Source organism: Notamacropus eugenii, chromosome 3 (assembly GCF_028372415.1).
Source record: "Notamacropus eugenii isolate mMacEug1 chromosome 3, mMacEug1.pri_v2, whole genome shotgun sequence".
Classification (NCBI taxonomy): Eukaryota; Metazoa; Chordata; class Mammalia; order Diprotodontia; family Macropodidae; genus Notamacropus; species Notamacropus eugenii.
In genome coordinates, this window is record NC_092874.1 from 14,133,950 (window position 1) to 14,155,606 (window position 21,657).

The 21,657-nt window shown below is 44.3% G+C and overlaps 1 protein-coding gene across 10 annotated transcripts in view; it reads left to right on the forward strand.

The window, feature by feature from the left end:
* DNAH11 (dynein axonemal heavy chain 11) overlaps positions 1–21,657 on the forward strand; it is a 302,015-nt gene that overhangs the window by 221,682 nt on the left and 58,676 nt on the right. For all 10 annotated transcript variants that reach the window (XR_011976511.1, XM_072650882.1, XM_072650884.1 and 7 more), the window contains 6 exons: positions 2,202–2,348; positions 10,567–10,680; positions 12,453–12,596; positions 13,811–13,993; positions 15,594–15,695; positions 16,516–16,654. Coding sequence is in view for 9 of the 10 variants with exons in the window: in XM_072650882.1 (XP_072506983.1) it covers positions 2,202–2,348; positions 10,567–10,680; positions 12,453–12,596; positions 13,811–13,993; positions 15,594–15,695; positions 16,516–16,654 (829 nt within the window). In the remaining variant the exon portion in view is untranslated. The remainder of the gene's footprint in view (positions 1–2,201; positions 2,349–10,566; positions 10,681–12,452; positions 12,597–13,810; positions 13,994–15,593; positions 15,696–16,515; positions 16,655–21,657) is intronic.

Sequence of the window (21,657 nt, forward strand, 5' to 3'; positions counted from 1 at the left end):
CAGGTGAAGTGGAGAAGGCTAAGGACCTAAGACCAAATTCTGCCTGTAAGACTTACTTGTTGGTTAACATAAGGCAAGTCACTTAACCCCCCCTACCCCAGTTTCCTCATTTGTGAAGTGAAGGCATTGGACTGGATACCCTCTAAGGTCCCTTCAAACTCGAGAGCTAAATCACTTCCCCTCACCGGGCCTCAGTCGCCTCATCTGTAACATAATTTGTTTTGCTTAGATCTCCTAACTTCCTGTTTGATCCTTGAGATCTTCACTGCGGGCCTCAGACAGGGAAGCCCTACCCTTATTTTCTTCCTGTTACTTTCTGAAATTCTTCCCTAGACAGTAGGGCAGGCTTCATTTCAGCAAAGCTGCTCCTGAGACCTCAGAACCCCCATCTGCTCATAGTTAGGGATGGCTCCAGGTACACGGGTCAGGGCAACTGTGGGTCCTTCAAGTCTGGGGAGCCAGAGAAGTTCATGGCATCACAGACTAAGAACCAGAAGAGACTTGACACCATCACTTTCTACCTGCCCATTTTAAAGATGGAGAAACAGGCTCTGAGAGGTCAAGTGACTTGCCCAGGGTCACACAGCTAATGGGTATCAGAAACCAGATTTTGACTCCAAAGCAAGCACTCTATCCCCAAAAAGCTGCCTCTGACTTACCAGACTCCCCACTCTGGGTCCTCCACCAGGATCCAGTCCATGGGGGAGTCACGGTCTCACTGGGACACTGTACACCAAGCAGAGAGTGAATGAACTATACCCCAGGAATGGTGAGAGAAGTGCTTCAGGGAGAGACCTTGGAGCCTGGCCAAGGAGGATCAGAGTTGGTGACCGGAGATCCTGCTGTGAGGCTGATGCAATTTGTGGAATTCAGGCCTTTCAGTCTGTTCAGTGTTGGTCCCTTCTCTGCTTGTCCTTCCAGTTTCTGTCTGTTCCCATACCCCATCCTCCTTCCTCCCTGATTCCCATCCTCCACACAGCTAAGTGACAGTCCTAAAACAGTTCTGACCACATCATACTTCTCAAGAAACTCCCTGGCTCCCTTTTGCCTCTTGGATAAAAATGCCAAAGTCTTCTGTCTGGTATTGAAGCCCCTCCCAGTCTTGTTCTAGCTAAACTCTAGGCTGACTTCACTTAATGCCCCTTTAGGCATACTACAGCGTAGGCAAAGGGCTTGACTTGCCTTTTTCCCATAGGGGACAATATGCTGTTTACCCAGCCTGTTACCTCCACCCTCCCCCCCGCCCCCCACACACACACACACTGGCACTTCTTAGTGCACAGTTTAAGCCCTAACTCCTATAAGAACATAAAGTCCCTGAGGGCAGGGAGACCTTGCTCCCCTGATCCTTTACCAGAGCATTCCCCCAGCCCCTCCTCCACACCCACACCCCCATTCCTTTGAATTCACTGCTCTGTGTACCTGCTATTTCCCCTCCAGGAGAATAGAGAAATCACTGCTGTCTAAGAGAGACAGCGTGGGACGGAGGATAGGGGTATGCTGCACTTGGAGGCAGGAAGACCTTGGGTTCAAATCTTAATGCAGATCCTGACTAGCTGTGTGTTTCTGGGCAAGTCACTCAAGCTGTGTGCCTCTGTTTCCTAATCTGTAAAGGAGGTGCCTGAATTCAGTGGCCTTTAAGGTCCTCTCCAGCTCCAAATCAATGCTCCAGGGTGTGATCTTAGGCACATCATGCTTCTCCACACCTCAGGCAACCCACTAAGACCGAAAGACCTAGAGTGTGTGGTGACTCAGAAAAGCGAGCCCCTATCAAGGGTGGATGGGATGGGTTCTCTACGAAGCTGGCGGGCTTGGGCAAACCTCCCAGCCTACAGCGGACCAAGCCAGTGAGGCCATCTTTGTGGCAGACAGGACGAGGGAGGAGATATAGAGAAAGCAGTTGATTATTTATTAAACACCTACTGTGTACCAGTTACTGAGGACACAGGTAGAAGCAAACAAAGATGGTCCCTGTTTTCAAAAAGCTGACAGCTCACCCGGGAAGACTATGTAAGGGAACCAGCCAGGGTGCATTGGCACAATTTGGACCCAAAGACAAATCTGACGGCGGCCTGTGGGGAGGAGGGGGACGGTAGGGCGATGGTGATGGTAATAACCCTTCCCTTCTCTGGCTCAGAAGCTTTTGTCCTGGAGCCCAAACCATGCCCAAATAACCCTCCAAGTCTCTCTCTTGCCCTTAGGTAGCAGACCTCAAAGGCAAGCTAGCCTCCCAAGAGGTAGAGCTCCACCTGCGCAGCCAGGACACTGAGGCTCTCATTACCAAGATCGGCCTTCAGACAGAGAAAGTGAGCCAGGAAAGGACCATTGCCGACGGCGAAGAGCGAAAGGTCAGTCCCCCTCCTCGAGGCCTACATTTAGCACAAAATAAACCTCGGCAGGTGGGCGCTTCTGAGCTCCTTCCTCCCCAGGGAGCAACAGGCTCGTTACCCACGTAAGAGCCAGGCTCCACGCTGCTATTACCACTTGACCTTTCTATACATTATGCATTTTCCCAACCTTTTAGCTCCTTTAATAAAGGCTGAGCTCATTCAAGGGCTGATGGATTCAGACCTTGAACGTCGTGCCTGCGGGGGTGATAAGGGAAAGGTCAGGGAGTCACCTCGGAGGCCAGGAGGCAAACACTGAGGGCAGTTGTTAACCAGCTCGGTTCTACTTTGGCAATCTGGGCTCCAGAGCCTTAACCCCATTCGGAGCTCAGCGTGTTGTGTTTGATTAGCCCCCAATGCTGGGGTCTGTCCTTTTTAGGAGGGGCCCCAGAGCTCCCTAGAGGGTCAAGCAGGTCCTGGCCTGGCAGAAGCTGTGGCTTCTCAACACTGAGTCAGAATCAGCGGAGCACTTTTCTTTCAGACTTCTAGCAAAACAAACCTCCTCAAGGGAAGACTGGGTGGGACAGTGGTCAGGGCTCTGAACTCAGAACCCAATTTGAAAAGGAGATGATGATGCTAATTTATGGGTGCTTTGGAGTTTGTAAAGGCTTCACATAGGCCATCTCATTTGATCTTCCCACCCACTGGGTGAAGTAAATGCTATTTTCATCCACATTTTGCAGATTGAAAAACTGAGACTGGGAGGTTAATTACCCAGGACCAGGTAACTAGTAAGTGTCCAAGAAAGGATTCAAACTCAGGTCGTCCTGGCCCCAAGTCCACTCTGCCTCAACAGCATGACTCTGGAAAAAGCACTTCACCTCAGTCCCAGTTTCCTCATCTGTAAAAAGGGGGTGATAACAGTACCTACCTCCCAGGGCTGTTGTGAGAATCCTAAGCAATCACACACAGGAAGTGCTTTGTAAGCCTTCAAGTTCTATAGGAATGGAAACGATTGCTATTATTGTTATCTCACAAGGGATCCAAGATGTTGGCAAAGTAAAAGTCACCTGCCAGGACATCTTTGGATAGAACAGCACACATGAGTACCTGGATGTTTATTGTGACTCATACGGACTCCACCCCAAACTAGGAAGAAATGATTTAAATTCTTTCACATTTAAAAATAAATCTGAAATATTTCGTTTTAATGAAAACTAAAACCCACAGACTCATGCAACCATTTTTTAAAAAATTGTACTGCTGTCTTTTGTTTTTACATCCCAATTATTTCCCGATATGTGTGATCCTGGGCCTGTCACTTAACCTTATTTTCCTCGGTTTCCTCATCTGTAAAATGAACTGGAGAAGGCAATGGCAAACTACTCCAGTACCTGGTGCAAATGTTTGGGATTTCTTGCTTACTTGTTCAGTCATAGGCTTAGTCCAAAGGGAGATATATAGCTTGGTTTGGGAGATCAGAATCTCCACTCTGAAATGCAGCGTGGCATAAGAGATAGAGCACAGAGCTGAAAGATACGGGTAGAGAATGCTGTGTGACCTCTCAGATATAAAGTGGGGAGCACACTACTTTAGGGGTAGTAAGGTGACAGTGAATAGACCACAGGGCTTGGGGTGAGAAAGACCTGAGTTCGAATCACATCGCAGACACAAGCTATGTAACCCTGGGCAAGTTACTTAACTTCTGTTTGCCTTAGTTTCCCTGACTGTAACATGGGGATAATAATAGCATCATGGTTGTTGTGAGATTCAAATGAGGTCATTATAAAACATTTAGCACAGTGCCTAGTACATAGTAAGCACTAAATAAATGTTAGTTATCATTGTTGTTGTTAACTTGTATTTCTTACTTCATAAAGTTATTTATTGGAAAAATTTAAAAAGATAATATACGTAAAGTGCTTAGTAATTATAAAAGCTATATGTGGCCATGTGTGTGTGCACATGTGCCTGTGTGCCTGCGCCTGCCCGCCTGCCTAATCACTGCCCATGAGGACTTTCCTGATGCCCAGCTGCTAGTGCCTCTTCCTCCAATGTTCGCATTGTTGTTATTTCGAATGCATCTTGCACAAACTTATGGGAATGTCTCCCCAGTAAAAATTCATTTCCTCAACTTTGAGGGCACACATCACTCCACTTTTGCCTCCCTGACCTGAGAGCCTAGCCCAGTTCTTGACAAATAGCAATTGCTTAATAAATACTTTATCAATTCAAGCTACTCCCCCCCCCCAAAAAAAAAAGATAAAGGATCAAAAGGTATTAACAGGAACTTCCCAAAGGAAGGAAAATATGTTCCAAGGTTCACTAATAGAGAAATTCAAATTAAAACAATTATAAGGTTGTACCTTGCATCTATCAGGTTGTCAAAATTGACCAAAAATGACCATGACAGTTGTTGAAGGGGCTGTGGGCTAACAGACACATAGGTGTCTGATTAGTGGGGTTATGAATTGGTCCAACCATTCTTGAATTACACACAGCAAGTTACTAAACAGTATGTGCTTTGAAAGGTCTATGCCCTAAAGATCAGAAGAGAAGAAAGCACCCAATTATGTATACAAATATTTGAGCAGCTCTATTTGTAGTGATGAAGGACTGGAAGCCAAGGAGATGACTGTCACTGGGGAATGGCTAGACAAATCCTGGTATACGAAATGGAATATTATTGTTGCACCTTAAGAAAGGACAAAAGGGATGGTTTCAGAAAAACCTGGGAAGATTTTTATGAACTGATACAGCAAAGGGAAAAGAACCAGAATGACCATTAGTATTAGTAACATAGTAATTTGTTAGGAGAGTAACTTTGTAAGGAAAAATACCTCTGAAAGACGTAAGAACGCACATCAAATGCATGGCCAATGCCTTCAGAAGACTAAAGATGCAGTATGTTGTTCACCTCCTGACAAAGACAGGTGATGGGCTCAGTGCAGGATGAGATTTTCAGATGTGGCCACCATAGATATTTGTTTTGGCTTGACTGTGTGTGTTTGTTACTAGGATCTGTATTTATGGTTTAAGTAATTGAGTAGCCAGAAAGAAAAGAGAATCATGGAAGCATTTTCTTTAAATACATACAAGAAAATAGGACGATGTCCAGCAGGAAACACACATAAGCAGGACAGCTGGGAAAGCTACATGTTGAATTTATTTTAAACTTAAATGAGAGAGCAAGCTCTCTTCATAGTAGAGTTTCAGAGTTTCTTGTGCAATCCTCTTTTTAATTTCTTCTTTGTATATGAAAATATTTATTTGAAATTAGAATTTTTAAAAAATTGGAGTCAATCCTTTTTTATAAATAGTGTTTGCATCCCCAACCCCACAGAGTGCCTGGAATATAGTAGATGCCTGATAAATACTTACTAACTAACTGCCTCATCCTCGTCAGATGCTGTCCCTTCTTTGCATATGTGACCAATCGACTAACGTAGCTGTTCAGATTTGGGGAAATAGTTAAGGGCATGCCACGAGGTTGGGATGTTTTTTCAGTCGAAGCAGCCACCCCCAACCCAGTTAGGCTGCTCTTCGCTGTCTTAGCTGCTCAGACCAAGGCACGACCTCCTTTTAATGAGCGCTCGTTGTTTTGTGGATTGTACTTAACCGGAAGGAAGGTCACTTCCTGTTTCCATTACTGATAATCCTCATTCAGAAGTTGCCATTTCAGCTGAATTTGAATGCCTCTTAATATTTTTTTCTGCCTTTGGGTCAACTGAAAGCAGTTGGTGAAAGCAGAGCTTGGTTTTGCTTCTGAAAGAATAGGGGAAGGACAGGTATTTGGAGTTGATTTGCAGCAGTGAAAGCCCCTAGTTCTCACTATTCAAACACGTGCAGATCATGGGCTCCTAACCAATAAATATGGACTAATGGATAATATGAAATAGTATTAATATACCAAAGTCACAGTTGGGAAGTAACATCTAGTCCAACTTATACATTAATAAAAGCACTAGATTTAAAGTCAAAGGTCCTGGATTCAAGTTCTCTGCCACTCTGTGTGTTGGGGCAAGTCACATGACTCCTCTGGACATCAGTTTCATCTTCTGTAATGAACAAGTTGCGTTGGATTATCTCTGATGTTCCTCCTAGTATACCCAAGAAGGGATCCTCCTGTCTTGACTTACAGACCTCTAGGAAGGGAAACTTGTGGCCTCCCAAGCCAACCCATTCACCTCCCTACATTGTTGAAAAGCTTTCCTTCCCTTGTTATAGAAAAATTCCCTTTCCAAGGGTTGTCTTGGATGGTGCCAGACTTTCCCCCTTTATCTTGGTGAGTTCTTAAAGCCTAGTGATTTTATCCTTTTCACAAGTCATCCAGAAAACAAACAAGCATCTACTGAGCTTATGTGGATGTTAATGTCCTATTTTGTGTTTAGATCCAAACTAAATACAGCCTTAGCACCTGGTGGGATCAGAAGGGGACACATTAGGAAAATGGTACTTGGATCGAAGTTTGAAGGGGGCTAAGGATTCCAAGAGAAATAGGAAATAGCCCAGTTTGGCCAGACCATGCCATGTACAATGGGGACCAATGTGATGTGAGTCTGGAAATACAGGTCAGAGTCAGCCTACGAAGAGCTTTAAGTACTACAAAGAGGCAAAGGGAACCACTGAAAGTCCTTGCAACATATGGAGCAGCAAATTCTAGTGAAGAGAACTTCTTGGATCTTGCCTTTGCCACTTACTGTGTGACCCCTGGTCAAGTAACTGGACCTCTCTGAACCTCAGTTAGTTAACTTCCCCCGTAAAATGCTTTACTAACATTTGCTTCAAAGGTAAATGTTGTTTTTTGTTCATGTTGTTTGATGAAAATCAAGCAAGATAATGCATGTAAATCAGTTTGCAAGGCTTCCAAAATGCCATATAATTGTGAAGTCCCTGTATGACTGCATTACACGCACACACACACGTTTGTATGTATGTGTGTGTGCGTATATATATATATGTATGTGTATATGTATGTATATATATATTTCTAGCACCTATTCATCTACATACACACATATATGCAATAGTACCTCCATTTTTTAACCTGGACATATTTTTGCTTATAATTTTAAATCAGCGAGAACACTCCCAGTATCATAGCAGTCTTCTCTCATTGCCAAATGTTCAAGATTTGGAAGGCCTGTCCCCTGGTGTGTGGGTTTGTGCCCGAGTGTGCTCAGTATGGGCCCTCTGGCAGGGTTGGGGGAGGTGCCCCATGGCGGGGAGGGGGAGGGCGATCCACTCAGCCACCCAGTTAACAATCATGCTTGGAAAGTACACAGTACATAGCAAAATAACGGTTAATCAGAGGAAAGGTAATTAGTGCTAATAAAGATGTAGTAGACAACATAATTTGTTGTGAGCTAGGCCTAATTTTATGGTAGAGTTAAACCTGCTTCATTGCAAATCCATGGAAAGTAATGTACTTTCAGTCATGTTTCTGACCTCCCTTTCCAAGGACCCTGGTCCCAGCCCTTGCCTCTTGGCCACTTGCCTGAGAAGAAGGTGGATGAGTCCCCAGCGTTGCTCCCAGGCTTTGCCTATTTCTGCCACCAAAATGGCAGCCTTCATTTATTTCCCCTTCTCCCTCCCCCCTTCCCAGTGAGGTCACTTCCCTCCTACACTCTGTAGACACAGTGATTTATTGTCTTGCTGTTCAAAGAACTCCTTGAAAAGAGGGAGAATGTTTTGGCCTTTCTTTGAATCTCTATGGTGCTTAGCATCGTGCCAGGTATACAGTAGATGCTTAATAAATTCTTGTTGTTTTTATCCCTTTCCCTCCCTGTCCCATATTCTGCTTATCTCATATGATGTAATTTAAGTTAATAATTCATCAAATCTGTATTAAGCACCTCCTCTATGCAGAGCACTGTGCTAGTTTCTGGGATGTGGTACAAAATTTACATAGGAGCCGGTCCCTTCCTTCAAGGAGCTAATTATCTAGTAGGAGGACAGGACAACACAACTTAAAATAATGCATTCAAAAATGATATTAAATATTTAAATTAAATAATATTCAGTCCTTTCCCACAAGGAGTTTACAATCTGATCTAGTAAAAGGACAAGACAACAACTCTTCAATCCATAATACACAAAGATGTGGAAGAAAGGTAATCTGACACAGTGAACTGACTTGCTTTGGGTGGCTCAGGCCAAGTGCTTTAGCCTCTCTGAGCCTGAGGCAGATCTTGAGGATTTAGCTAAATTGCATCTGCTCTGCCAAGATTTGAAAGGGCCAAGATCTCCCGTTGCATTCTGGGCCATCTCCAGTCTCTCTGATGAATATCAGGCCACTGGATCCAGGTGGCTCAGGAGGAGAAAGTGAGGTTGGTGACCTTGAACAACCTTCCATCCCTCAAATCCAAGTCAACTGCAAGTCATGTCATCATCTTGATGTCATGGTCCTCTTCTAGAACGAAGGACAAACAAAAAAATCTGCTCTGCCTGTTAATAGGAAGACTACCCACAAAGAGTTGTTATTCAGTCTCTTCAGTCACGTTCAATCTCTGTGATCCCATTTGGAGTTTTCTTGGAAGAGATTCTGGAGTGGTTTTCTGTTTCCTTCTCCATTTCATTTTGCAGATGAGGAAACTGAGGCAAACAGGGTGAAGTGACTTGCCCAGAGTCCCACAGCTAGTAAATGTCTGAGGCTGGACTTGAACCCAGCTCCTAAATAGTTAGGCATGGTAAATGAGTTAGAGGTTGGGATGGGGAATTCATTACCAACCTGGGTCATCCTTGATGGCACAGAGGAGAGGGCTTTTGAAATGAGCTTTATCAGAGTGAGAGTAATTCAGCAGCTTGCAGATTTGGGAACAATACAATTTTCCTCCCCCAGAGAAGCAGTTGAATTGGAGGCAGATTATAGAGATCCTTGAATGCTGAGCAATGAGGCTGAGGTAAAGCTTATTTGGTGTTTGGGCTTTGTGGGTTTGTTAATATGGAATCTGGTGAGAGTCAGAGGTTGGTTGGCTATTCAAAGCTTTGCAAATATGTAGGCCTAAAGGAGCCAAGGTCTCCCAGTGCATCCTGGTCATCTCCAGTCATCCTGAGGAATATCAGGTCACTAGATTCAGATGGCTCTGGAGGAGACGTGAGGCTGGTGACCTGCACAGCCCTTCCTCACTCAAAACAAAATCAAGTGCAAGTCATGTCATCATTTCTCTGATAGCATGGTCTTCTTCAGCAGTGAAGGACAAACACAAAATACGTAAGCCATATAAGAAGGTGAATGATTGTTTGTTATTTTGAGTAGACTTTGATTCTCTAATGAGGCAGCAAAGCAAAATTCAGGGTGAATAAGGAATCAAGGAGAGTTGAGGTCCAGTCCTGCCTGAGACACTGTGTAACCCTGGACAAGTCACCTTTTATCTGCCTCAGTTTTCTTATCTGGAAAAGAGGGTAATGATTAGCATCTATCATACATGGTTGTTATATGAGGATCAAATGAGATAATATGTGTAAGGTTGTTTGAAAAACCTTAAGATACTACATAAACGTTAGTTATTATTATTGATGGATCTGGGATCTTAGATGTGGATGTTCCATGCAATAATGCTAATTATGACTGGTCCCTACTTGCCTAACCAGCATAACCATCTTTTCTGTGTTCCTATCAATCCGCTGCTAGGGGTCCACCCAAGGAGGCTGGGAGCCTCCCTCACAGTCATGGTCCCATGACATTGTGTAGATACTGGTGGGTCGTGTGAGACAGCAATCACTGAGTTTATCCTTCAGTCCTTCTACACTTTTTTCTAGTTATACATTTCCCAGGTGACATCTTGTCTTTACTTCAGTACAATTGCTTGTAAGGAGTGGCCTCCTCCAGCTACAAGCCCATCATCATTATTATTCTTGTCTGAAGTCAGGAGGATAACTCACCCTTCTATCAGCTGCAGTGATTACATAATGCTTTCCACAAAATATTATTTTTAAATAATGCAATAAGTTTGACAATACCCATTTTACAAATAAGGAAACCAAAAGGTCAGGATCACACAGTAGGTAGATGTTAAAGCTCATTTCAAATTCAAGTCTTTTGCCTCCAAAGAGGCCATTACACCAACCTCCTATCCCCAAATTGGCACCTTCTATGTGAGCCAGGTTCTGAGCCACATATTGTCCACTTGCTCACAATACAGATGCAATAGTATTTTATCTGGATTCATAGTTGTATTCAGAACTGTACCTTTCATGAGAAGAAGCTAACGTGTGTGTGTCTTGTGTTCATAATTAGGTGGCTGCAATCCAGACAGAAGTATTCCAGAAACAGAGAGAATGTGAAGCTGACCTGGCCAAAGCAGAGCCTGCCCTTGTCGCAGCCACAAATGCACTGGTTACACTGAATAGGGTAAATGTCAGCCATTTTCTCAGCTTGGTAAATTGCGTCAAAAGTAATTTTGAAAGGAAGTATGAGTTTGGATAACAGGACTCTGATGAATCACTGGAGATCATAGATTTAGAACTGAAAGAGACCCTAGAGGACATCTAGTCCAACTCTATTATTTGGAAGATGCACAAACCTGTTTTTAAGAAGGGCAGTGAGCTGTCCAAGGTAGTATGTGGCAGCGTTATAATTTGAACCCAAGTCCTTGGCTTCAAAACCAGTGCAATTAGCACTGAATCCTGATGACTTTAAATGATTAATGGTAATAGTGGCAGTGGTAATAGTAGTAGTAGTAGAAGTAGTACTAGTAGTGGTGGTGGTGGTGGTGGTGGTGGTGGTGGTGGTAGTAGTAGTAGTAGTAGTAGTAGATCAGTAGTAGGAGTAGTGGCAGGAAAAGGAAGAGGGGAAAGAGAAGGAAGAAGAAAAGGAGATAGAAGGAGGAGTATTTTAAAGCAACTATTTAGCACAGAGGATAGAATGTGAGACCTGGGCTCAAGAAGACCAGAATTCAAATCCAGCTTCACACACTTAATTGTGTGACTTTGGGCAAGTTACTTACCCTCTGTCTGCCTCAGTTCTCTCTTCTGTAAAATGGGGATAATAATAAGGACCAAGTGAGATATTTGTAAAGCACTTAGTACACACTCAGTAAATGCTTATTCCTTCCCCCTACCATTATTTCCTCTTGCCGTTGGAAAGGATACTTGAGGTCAGCTGGGCTGGCCTCCCTCTCTTTTACAATTCTGTTAGGTGATTCTGCAGCCCCTGCTCAAACACTCCCAGAAATGGGCAGCCTATTCCTCTGTTAGGCAGCCTGCCTCCATCTCCCTCTTGGTGGGACCTTGGCATCCTGGTGGTCTATACTTGGATAAGACACCTGTGTGGCCCCCAAATACGCACACAGAGTCACAGTCCCCCCCCAACCCCGGTCCTTCCACAGGTCACTGTCTGCCAGAGAGTCAGTTTCCACTCTAAGACTGGTGCTCTGGTTTTGTTTGTTTGTTTTTTGTCTTTGTGTTGACCTGTGATTTTGTCCCTGGAGGGAAACTCTCATTATGGAAGCACTCCATACTGGTCGAAATTTATCTATAACCTCTAGTCTCAGAGAATTGCCTTCAAGGTTAAGTGACTTGCCCAAGGTCACACAACCTGAAAACATCAGAGGTAGGACGTGTACCCAGTCTTCCTTTCTCTAAGGCCTGCCCTTTATCCATTATGTCCCACTACTCTGGATATATGATACATAGAGTTCTGTCTCATGTGAAATACATTGTATTTTTCTTTTGTCTATACCCACTTGGCCTCATGATATTTGCCTGCCTCATGATATTTGCCCTTGGTTTACCCTCCATGCTTGACAGCCATATAATCTTAGGCAATCCTTTGAGGAAAAACATCATGTCTCCCTGTCAGACTCTAGACAGGGAACCTGGGAAAGGTCAGATCCTTCACTAACCAGCACAGGCAAGGCTCAGAGAGGAGAGAGAGGAGAGGTCAGGTTTGATGGAGAATGGGGGACAGGAGAAAGGGACCAGAGACCATGCAAGATGAAGCCTGGGGATTCCAGGCCCAGAAATGACTCTACCGGAGCACTCCATGTGAACAAAGGAGGAGGAGACAAGAGGAAAGGAAGTTACCAAAGACACACTTCACCTGCATCCCCTTGTACCCTGAACTGACCTAGCTCTTGGCAACATTGAGTGGATTCTGCCTGAGGATGTCTGCTTGGTCCCTAGGTGAACCTCACAGAGCTGAAAGCCTTCCCCAATCCACCCATTGCAGTCACCAATGTCACTGCAGCCGTAATGGTCCTGCTGGCTCCAAGGGGTCGGGTACCCAAAGACCGGAGTTGGAAAGCTGCCAGAATCTTTATGGGAAAGGTAATGTCTCCTTACCAGACTTGATGTTGTTTCTTTGTGGATTTTAGCATGGCAGGAAGCATAGCTGGGTGGTCAAGGGGGGTCTTCTGTCAAAAGAGGAGAACTTTCTCATCTTTTTTCAGCAGATCCTACCCCATGCTCGTGTCAAAGCTGACATCTGAAAAAGATCTGGAAGCTTTGCAATATGGCAGGCAAGAAAGCTGTGATCTCCAGTAAGGGAGGTAGCACTCTCAGGAATGAGGTAGTGGTCTCTGCCTTCTGCCCCTGCCCTGATCAAATCATTTGGTGTACTGTATTCAGGTGTGGGGAGTCTTAGCTAAGGGTGGACACTAATGAGCTGGAGAATGTTCAGAGGAGGGCAGCTAAGATGATAAAGGGACTTGGGCTGCCATCAGCAGATCTCTTGAAGGAACTAGGTATGTTTACCCTAGAGAAGGTGTGGTCACTGTGAAGTATCTCGAACATTATTGGATAAAAGAGATTGGTTAGCGGCTGTCAGTTTACTGCTCAAAGTCTCAGCTTCCTCATCTACAAAATGGAGGAAATGAGTACCCACCTGCCAGGGTTGTTGGGAAGGTAAAAAAAAATAATCTACAGAAAGTGTTTGACAAAGCTAATGTGCTACAGACATAAATGCTAGCCTTGAATTCTGCTCGTGTTCAAGGCCTGTCCAGCTTGGCAGGAGGGTGCCCACCCTTGGGAACATAGGGTCACCTGTACACCGCAGGACGGCCCCAGGTGAGGGCTGATGGCCCCACAGCCACAAAGTATTTCTTTGTAGAGTTCGGTTGGCATATTCAAGTCGCCATGAGCATCAGTTGGAAAGTTACTAATTATTTGTACAATGACGAGGGCTGCCAAGTGTAGGCAGGAGAAAATTACATGGATTTCTTGTTCTGGAAAAATTTTGCAAATGCAGGTGAAGCAATAAGGCTTTTTTATTATTGTTATTTTTTCTTTTCTCTCTTCAAAATGGGAATGCCTCCTGCGTCGGGACTGAATATTTTCCCCTGGGGTAGGAGAGATTTTCAAAGTGTCCATTGCTAATGCTAACTCCACACTGGAAAGCCTGAAAAAGCCAAACAGTGGGAGGAGTGCGGCTTGCCAATTTTGCTTTTATGATTCGAGGCCTAAAAGCCGATTTTAACTTTTGATCTTGGCATTTTCTCGGCAGTGGCGGCGGCTTCATGGCAATGCGTCTTTTCACTTTGCAGGTCGATGACTTTTTGCAGGCACTAATTAACTATGACAAAGAGCACATTCCAGAGAACTGTCTAAGAGTGGTTAATGAGCAGTATTTGAAGGACCCCGAGTTCAACCCCAACCTGATCCGCACCAAGTCCTTCGCAGCCGCTGGTCTCTGTGCCTGGGTCATCAACATTGTCAGGTTCTATGAGGTAGCCATGCCGGTGGTCAGGGAGGGGCGAGGTGGGCTCAGCATCCTGAATGGAAAGAGAGGGGGAAGAAAAAAGAGGGCAGAGGGACAGAAATCTGGAGAGAACAGAGCATGGAGCATGGCAGTTCTCCACGGCAAGGGCTACTTCTTGATTTGACCTGTTCCCTTCCTCCTGACACAGAGCAGGTGCTGAATTGATGCTGGTTGGATTAAGGGTTGTTAGACCTTCAAAATTCGGGGCAGGAGGTGGGGGGGGAGATTTTTTCTTATTTTACTATGAAGCTATTTCGTAGCAAAGGTTTCAACTAATAATATGCAGCACACCTGAGAATTGTTTGCATTCACATGAAAAAAATTTCTATGCTATTGCGGCCACCATAGCAATTAGCCTCATTTAGATGCAATGAAGTGAATGCTAGTAGTCCAAAATCGAGCATGCCCTGTCCCACTTGCCTGCAGGCCTTGGACAAGGGAACAAACAAATAGCTAGTCCTCCTCATTTGTGGAGGTTAAGCTTTGAAAAGCCCCGAGGTAGTCGTAAAAGGTCTGTCTATGGAGTCAGGACCTGAGAATAAATCTGAGCCCTGCTGCTTAATTTCTGAGTGACCTCAGGTAGACCCATCAATCTCTTAGCCTCTCTGAGTCTCATGACTATGTTATTTCCCCACCCCCTACTCAATAAACTCCAGTGACTCTCCATTTCCTTCAGGATCAAATCAAAACTTGCCTGTTTGACATTTAAAGATCTTTATAAACCTGCTTCCTTTCTACCTCTCCAGTGCTCTTCCACATTATTCCCCTCTAACTCTGGTGTCCTGCTTACTTGGTGTCTTACATGGACATCATCTCCAGCCTCCATGCCTTTGCCCTGGCTATCCTCAGAATGCCCTCTCTCCCTCCTCACCTGTGCCTCTTAGAATCCCTGGCTTCCTTTTAGAGTCAACTTAGACACCACCTTCTAAATGGGACTTCTCTCTCCTGAACACAGCTATTAGTGCCTTCCCCTCCAAGGATTGGGTATGGATTTTATAAACTATTATTGATATCTTTAGAATGTTCAGATCCCTGAGGGTGGGGGTTGTTCCTGCCATTTCAGACATCCCCAATGCCTAGTGCATAATGAATGTGTGTTGATGAGCTGACTTTGTATACAGAGTGTAGAAAATATTCAAAACAGTAATTCTACCAACTGCTCTATGTGACCAGGGGCTTTGCTTCTCTGAGACTCAATCCTCATCTGAAAAATGAGCAGGGAGGACTTTATGATCTTCAGAATCTATTCTTGCTCTAAATCTATGATCTTACATTTGTATAACCCCAGGACCTTAGAAGTTCATCAAATCCATTCCCCTACCTGTAGACTACGTGCCCCCCTTCTTAAAAGCACTCCAGACAATCTGGAATCCATTGAGGGCTTCCTGAGAAGAATATCATGAAACACTCAATTACATCAGCATGAGCTGCTGGGTTCTCACTTGGAGAATGTGCAACCAAACCAATGAGAGGACTGGCCTGGAGAATAGGCTTGTCAGGGAGTCCAAGGCAAGTTGAGGCATGGGACGCTTGGCCAGAGCATCTTCCTTTGGTCTGATTTCTGTCAGGTGTACTGTGATGTGGAGCCCAAGCGCCAGGCTCTTGCTCAAGCCAACATGGAGCTGGAGGCAGCTACAGAAAAGCTGGGGGCCATCCGGAGGAAGCTCACAGTAAGTCTCACTGAGAGGGAACGCTTGACTCAGAAGCACTCTGGAGGGTGAGCATGCCCACCAACTCTGGCATTCCCTCTTCAGACGGGGACACACTGAAGTCAGACTGGAGACACCAGGCAACCCCTGGATGGAAAGTGGAAAGCTAGGAGTTGGCTGTTTTTCTAGAGAGGGAGGCCTTTGAACCTCCATGCCTGGTCTGGTTTTGTTGATTGTTAATGACTCATTTTAGTGACTAATTGGAGAACATAATACAAAACTGACCACCTTGCCATTAGTTCTCTGTAGCATTCTATCCCTCTTCACCATGCCTTTGTCTAGACAGTGCCCCATGTCTGGAATGCTCCCCTTCCTTTCCATACTTAGAAACTCTAGTTTCCTGCCAGGTTCAATATTACATGATATTTGCTCCAAAGGAAGCTAAAGGGGATAGCACGGGACTTTCAGAGGCAGACGAAGTTACTTGGCAAGGGGCGATATAGTTTTGAAGTCTGGAAAGTAAGGAGCAGAGTCAGAGGGCAGAGAAAGGCTGGATGTCCTGGATCCCCACCACAAAATGGAGGCTGCAGGAGGAACGCCTCCTGGGAGAGAGGGACAGGGCTTGTCTGGATGGTCCAGAGTATGTAAGACCAGGCTTTAATGAAAAGTCCAGGATGAGACAGCTATGGCAGGGAGGGGGGTCCAAAAGCAGAACTGGGTGGGGATCAAAGAGGAGAGAGAAGTGCATCACAAAAGCCTTCCAAGAGGGTTGGGGTGTGGCCAGTGTTGCTAAAGCAAATCATGTATTGTGACAAAAGTAAATTTGGATCCTGTGTCTTAGGAACTGGGTAACAATCTTAGTCAACTTACGGCATCCTTTGAAAAGGCAATTGCTGAGAAAGTCCGGTGTCAAGACCAGGTGAACCAGACCAGCAAGACCATTGGGCTGGCCAACAGACTCGTCAGGGAGCTTGAGGCAAGTTGACTCTTTCCTCCAAAGGGGACCAAAGCCTTAGGATTCCATTTCTTTTTCCATGTTACCCTCTTCTTCCATACCCCCATGTAACTAACACCTTTGACAAGAACAAGAAAAAGCCAAAGGAAAGTGTGACCCCAGATAGAAGCCTCTCTTAGATCACAAAATATGGTTCTATGTCTGTTTCTTTGTTCCTCAGAGGGAAAAAGTTACTCAAAGTAATTGAGTGCTTTAGAATCCAGCCATGGAAATACACTCTGACATCCAAGGCAGTCTCCTATTAATGAGCAAAGGGACTGAATTATTCCCAAGGTCAGGGGAGCATCATGGTTTATCTGCCTCTGTTATCCATGGCCTATAAACAGATGGAGACTGCCAGCTTGGGGTGTGTTATCTCGAGTGAATTTTCCATTTCACAAAATTGCAATAAAAAAATAAAAATAAAATGTGTTTTCCCTAAGATGGGAGGTGAAACTGAGGATGTTATAGTTATTACAAAGTTATTTTTTAGACAGTTATTACAAAGATAACTGTCCTTTCAGAAGAGGTTCAGCCAGTGTTCTTTCCCATGTGCAGTTACTGCTGAAGTCAACCAGATATTCCAAGGTGAGGCAGATCACTTGAACAGATTGAATGTGATTTTTCCTTGATGGAAACTCTGACTCCTTCCTATGAAACTTATTAACGTTATATATAATTATATTTACTGGAGGATGCTCCATTTGTTCAGGTGTTTTTTTCCTGCTCTTTTGAAAGACATGGGTTTTAATAACAAAATTAAGATAAATTTCCTTGCTGTGTTCTTTGAAAACTTCCATTCTGTGATGGCTCAGAATTAGACTGGATGGCTGATTCCAGTCTCCTATTCTTGGATGACCAGAGACAGGTGATGTAAAGGGCAGGGGAGATGAGCAGCCACCGAGGGTCACAGCCCCATTCAAAAGTCTGTGTTCAATTCTGTGTCCGCCTTTTAGGGAAAACATTGATAAACTGGATACTAAAAGGCCTTAAGACCATGCCATACAAGGACTAGTTAAAAGAATTAGGGATACCTAGATTTGATAAGGAAACCTAGAAGTCAGATAGTTGATCTCTTCAGGAATTTAAAAGGTTACCTTGTGGAGAGGAGCTAAACTTATTCTGCTTGTTGCCAGTGGGCACCATTAGAAGGGGTGGTTTTAGACTCAGCCTAAGAAAACAAACTTCCTAAGAGTGTGGTGCAGTGAACAGAGCCCTGAATTCAAAGTCAGAGGTGCTGGCCTATCTGTAATGCCAGAAACACCACTATGTCTGACAGAGAAGTATTGGTTTTGTGATAAATCTACCTCCTTAATGGGATCAGTGGCTTCCTGGATCCCTCCCCCTTTGCATTCTGTCATCAGGCTGTTTAGGCAAATTCTCCCTGATCCATCTCCTTTGAACAAGGAAGTCTCTAGGCCTTCCCAAAAATGGCCACTCCATTTCCAAACCTGGCTAGGAGCTCCCCCTGGACTGTGCCCCACTTACATTTCTCAGACTGAGTCAATAATAAACTCACCGCCTCCTACTATGGGTCCACTTTTTGGGGAAGCAGGTCTCTGAGCAGAGACACCACTCTCCCAGGGGACCAAACAGGAGGTTCTTCTAGAATTGCGTCCTTGGGTACCTGGAAGGAAGGAAAATGCATTTCCCTTGACTCATGGAAGAAGCTGCACCCCTATAATAATGATGCCTGTTGCTGAATGTGTTACTGAGAGAAAATGCAGCTTTTTCCCACCTCCAGCCCCATCCAAACTCTTCCAAGAGTTTTCCTTAGAGATTTTCAGTGGGAGAAAAAGGGTGGGGTGGCATGTGTGCTAAGGTAGGGGAGAGACTTGAAAAGAGTGATTGAGAATGCCAAGCCTTTTCCTTTGAGGATAAATTCTTTCTGACTAGAGCAGGAGACAGTTAACTTCTGAAAGGCATCAAGACTGATGATTTTGTCTATATAGCATTGACCTAGAAGCGCAACCATTCCGACTAATAAATCAGGCAATTTATATTTAATCATTAACTAACTCCCGAGCCGAACAGCTGTTCAAAATTAGAAATGGGTCACCCCGGCCAGGATGACATTACAGGCAATCTATAATGCATTAGAATAAAATGATAGTGATTTTTAACTGTCTGCAAATTTATCGTACTTCATGTGGCGACTCCTAAACCCTTGTTAGCCAGAGTCACTGGTGATTTATGTGCCTTGGGTGGGATTGCAGAGTTATCGGAGATAGAAATGGACCATCATTCTGCATTGAGTAAATCTTCAGAGTTAAAGCTGTTTTAGAGAATGAAGGGGGTGCCCTTTATTATTTGGCATTCACCAGCCAAAGACAACAGAGATGGAGAACGGACTAATAAGAGACCCTGGTTACACATTAATGGCTTCGTTATCTGCTGAGCTCCAGTCTGTGACTTAAGGGGCTGATGAATTCTGCAACACCTGAAATTCTTAGTGGCAAATGATGGGTGAATTTGGTCCCGGGAGGGGCCTCCCTTGAGAAAACTTGCTTTGAAATGTTCACACCCAGCACCCTGACTCCAATGTGTCCACAGAGGTAGTGAGAATTCAACTGCCTAGATACATGTGGGATTGGACAGTTTTGCAAGACCAGCTTCTTGGTAAATATTTTCAATGAGTCATGGAAAATTAGATCTTTGAGAAGAAGAAAGCTAGAGGTGGATTAGAGACTGTCTAGCCCTGGCCTCCCATTTTACGTATGGTAAAGTGAGACCTAGAGATGCTGAATGGCTTGGTCAACTAAACCAGTGCCTCATCAAAGAAACACATACCTTAGGTTTTAGTGGAATATAAGCTCCCTGAGGATAGGAGATTATCTCACTTCTGTATATGTATCCCTAGCACCTAGCATATGGTAAATATTTAGTAAATGATTGGTTGGGCTAGATTACCCCACCCCAATCTCCATCCAGGTAAAATTGGCAAACCTCATGGTGATGGGCTAATTGGATTTTTCCAAGGTCACAAAGCTAAGTGTTCAAGGTGAGATTCAAACCTGGGTCTTTCCAACTCTCAGTCTAGTGGTCAATCTACAGTCTATGCTGCCTTGTAAAGCACAACACAGAAGATTTAGTGGGTCAATTTGCTTCATACAGGATGACATTAGGTGCTCCCTGAGAATACTGTTCACAGGAAGAATAAAGGAAGTCTTGGGAGGGCAGTAGGGACAAGACCACCATCTTTCTCCATCAAGTCACAACTGTCACCAACTAAACCGTTATCAGCACATCGGGAAAAGACCATGAGCCAATAGGCACCTAATATTCTTCTCTAATAGTTAATGACATTAATAATCATGGCCAGAACAATTATTATTATATAGAAACTCGATCTGTGATTCATTGATATAAGGAAGTCCCACCCCGCTCTGTCCACGCAAGATAGTGCCTTCTTTATGAGCGAGAGTCTCAGGGGTCACTGGGACATTAAGAGTTGAGATGACTTGGCCAGGGTCATACCGCCAGTATGGAACAGAAATCAGACTTGAACCCAGGTCTGCCTAGCTCTGAGAGGCCAATGTTATTTGTTTTTTTTTTTAATTATATCACATTGCCTATTATTTTATCATCACTGTCATCGTTGTTGTCACAGGTGGTGGACTTGTGCAGTTATTTCCCAGTCATTAAATTTGAAGGAATAGTAAGACAACAGCTTATCCTGGGATCATTTCTGTCTCAGTCAATCAATGAAGCACCTACTGTGTACCAGACACTGTGCTAAGTGCAGAGAAGCAAAAGTCAGTCCCTGCCCTCCAGGACCTTATATCTGACTAAGGAGACAGCAGCATGCAAACAACTGTATACAAAAATAGCTTGTGTGCTCAGTCATTCCAGTCGTATCCAACTCTTCGTGACTCCATTTGGGGTTTTCTTAATAAAGATACCAGAGCATTTTGTCATTTCCTCCTCCAGCTCATTTTACAGATGAGAAAACTGAGGCAAACAGGGTGATGTGACTTGTCCAGGGACACACAGCTAGTAAGCCAGCTATATATAGGACAAATAGGAAGTATCTGTATTACATGTCTATAATAAGTATATGCATTCATATTATATATATACATATCACATATATATATACATACATTATATATGCATGTACATAAATATATATGTATATACATAAATTAATCCATATGTATGGAAAATTCACTAATATACACAAGCCCATATAAAATGCTGCATTAATCCATTGAACTTAAAAATAAGAATGAAATACTCATCATCGCTAGTGTTTTTGTCCAATGCTCCATTGGTTCTTCCGAGCCCCCACCCCCCATCCTGTGTACCAGGATCCTTACCCCTCTTTCAGACCTGAGACAATGAAGCCTGAGAGAAGGGAAGCATCTGGTGAGTGTCTGGGCTTCCTGACTAAGCCCAGGCTCTGCTCCAGCCCCTAGATCACAAAGCTGCTTCTCTGGAGCTAGATAGAATATGGAGTCAGGGATCATATCTCATAACATGAGGAGTTGAAGGGTCAGCTTACAGGTCTGACCTGTAGTTGAAAGGAATCCCCCAAATCATTAACAAGGATTGTCCTGCCTTTGATCAAAGACCCCCTAGGAGGGGGAACTCAACTTTGGGACAGCTTTCATTGTTAGGACATTTTTCTCCTGACTTTGAGCCTCAGTTTCCCTCTTTGTGATTTCCATCAACTGCTTATTCTACCCGCTAGGAGCAAACAAAACAAATCTCCCCCTTTTCCAAAAGACAGCCCTTCAAATACTTGAAGGTAACTACCATGTGCCCCTGAATCTTCTTTTCTCAGGTTAATGATGCCTAATTGCTTTAACTCATCCTCGTAGGGCTTAGCTCAAAGCCAGGTTGCCCATCTTTAGACAATCTGCAGGTTATAAGTACCCTTCTTAGATGGTGGTGCCCAGAACTGAACACAGTGCTCCTGGTGAGGCCTGACCAGGGCAGAGGACAGCGGGACAATCACTCCCTTATTCCCAGGAGATCTGCCCCTCT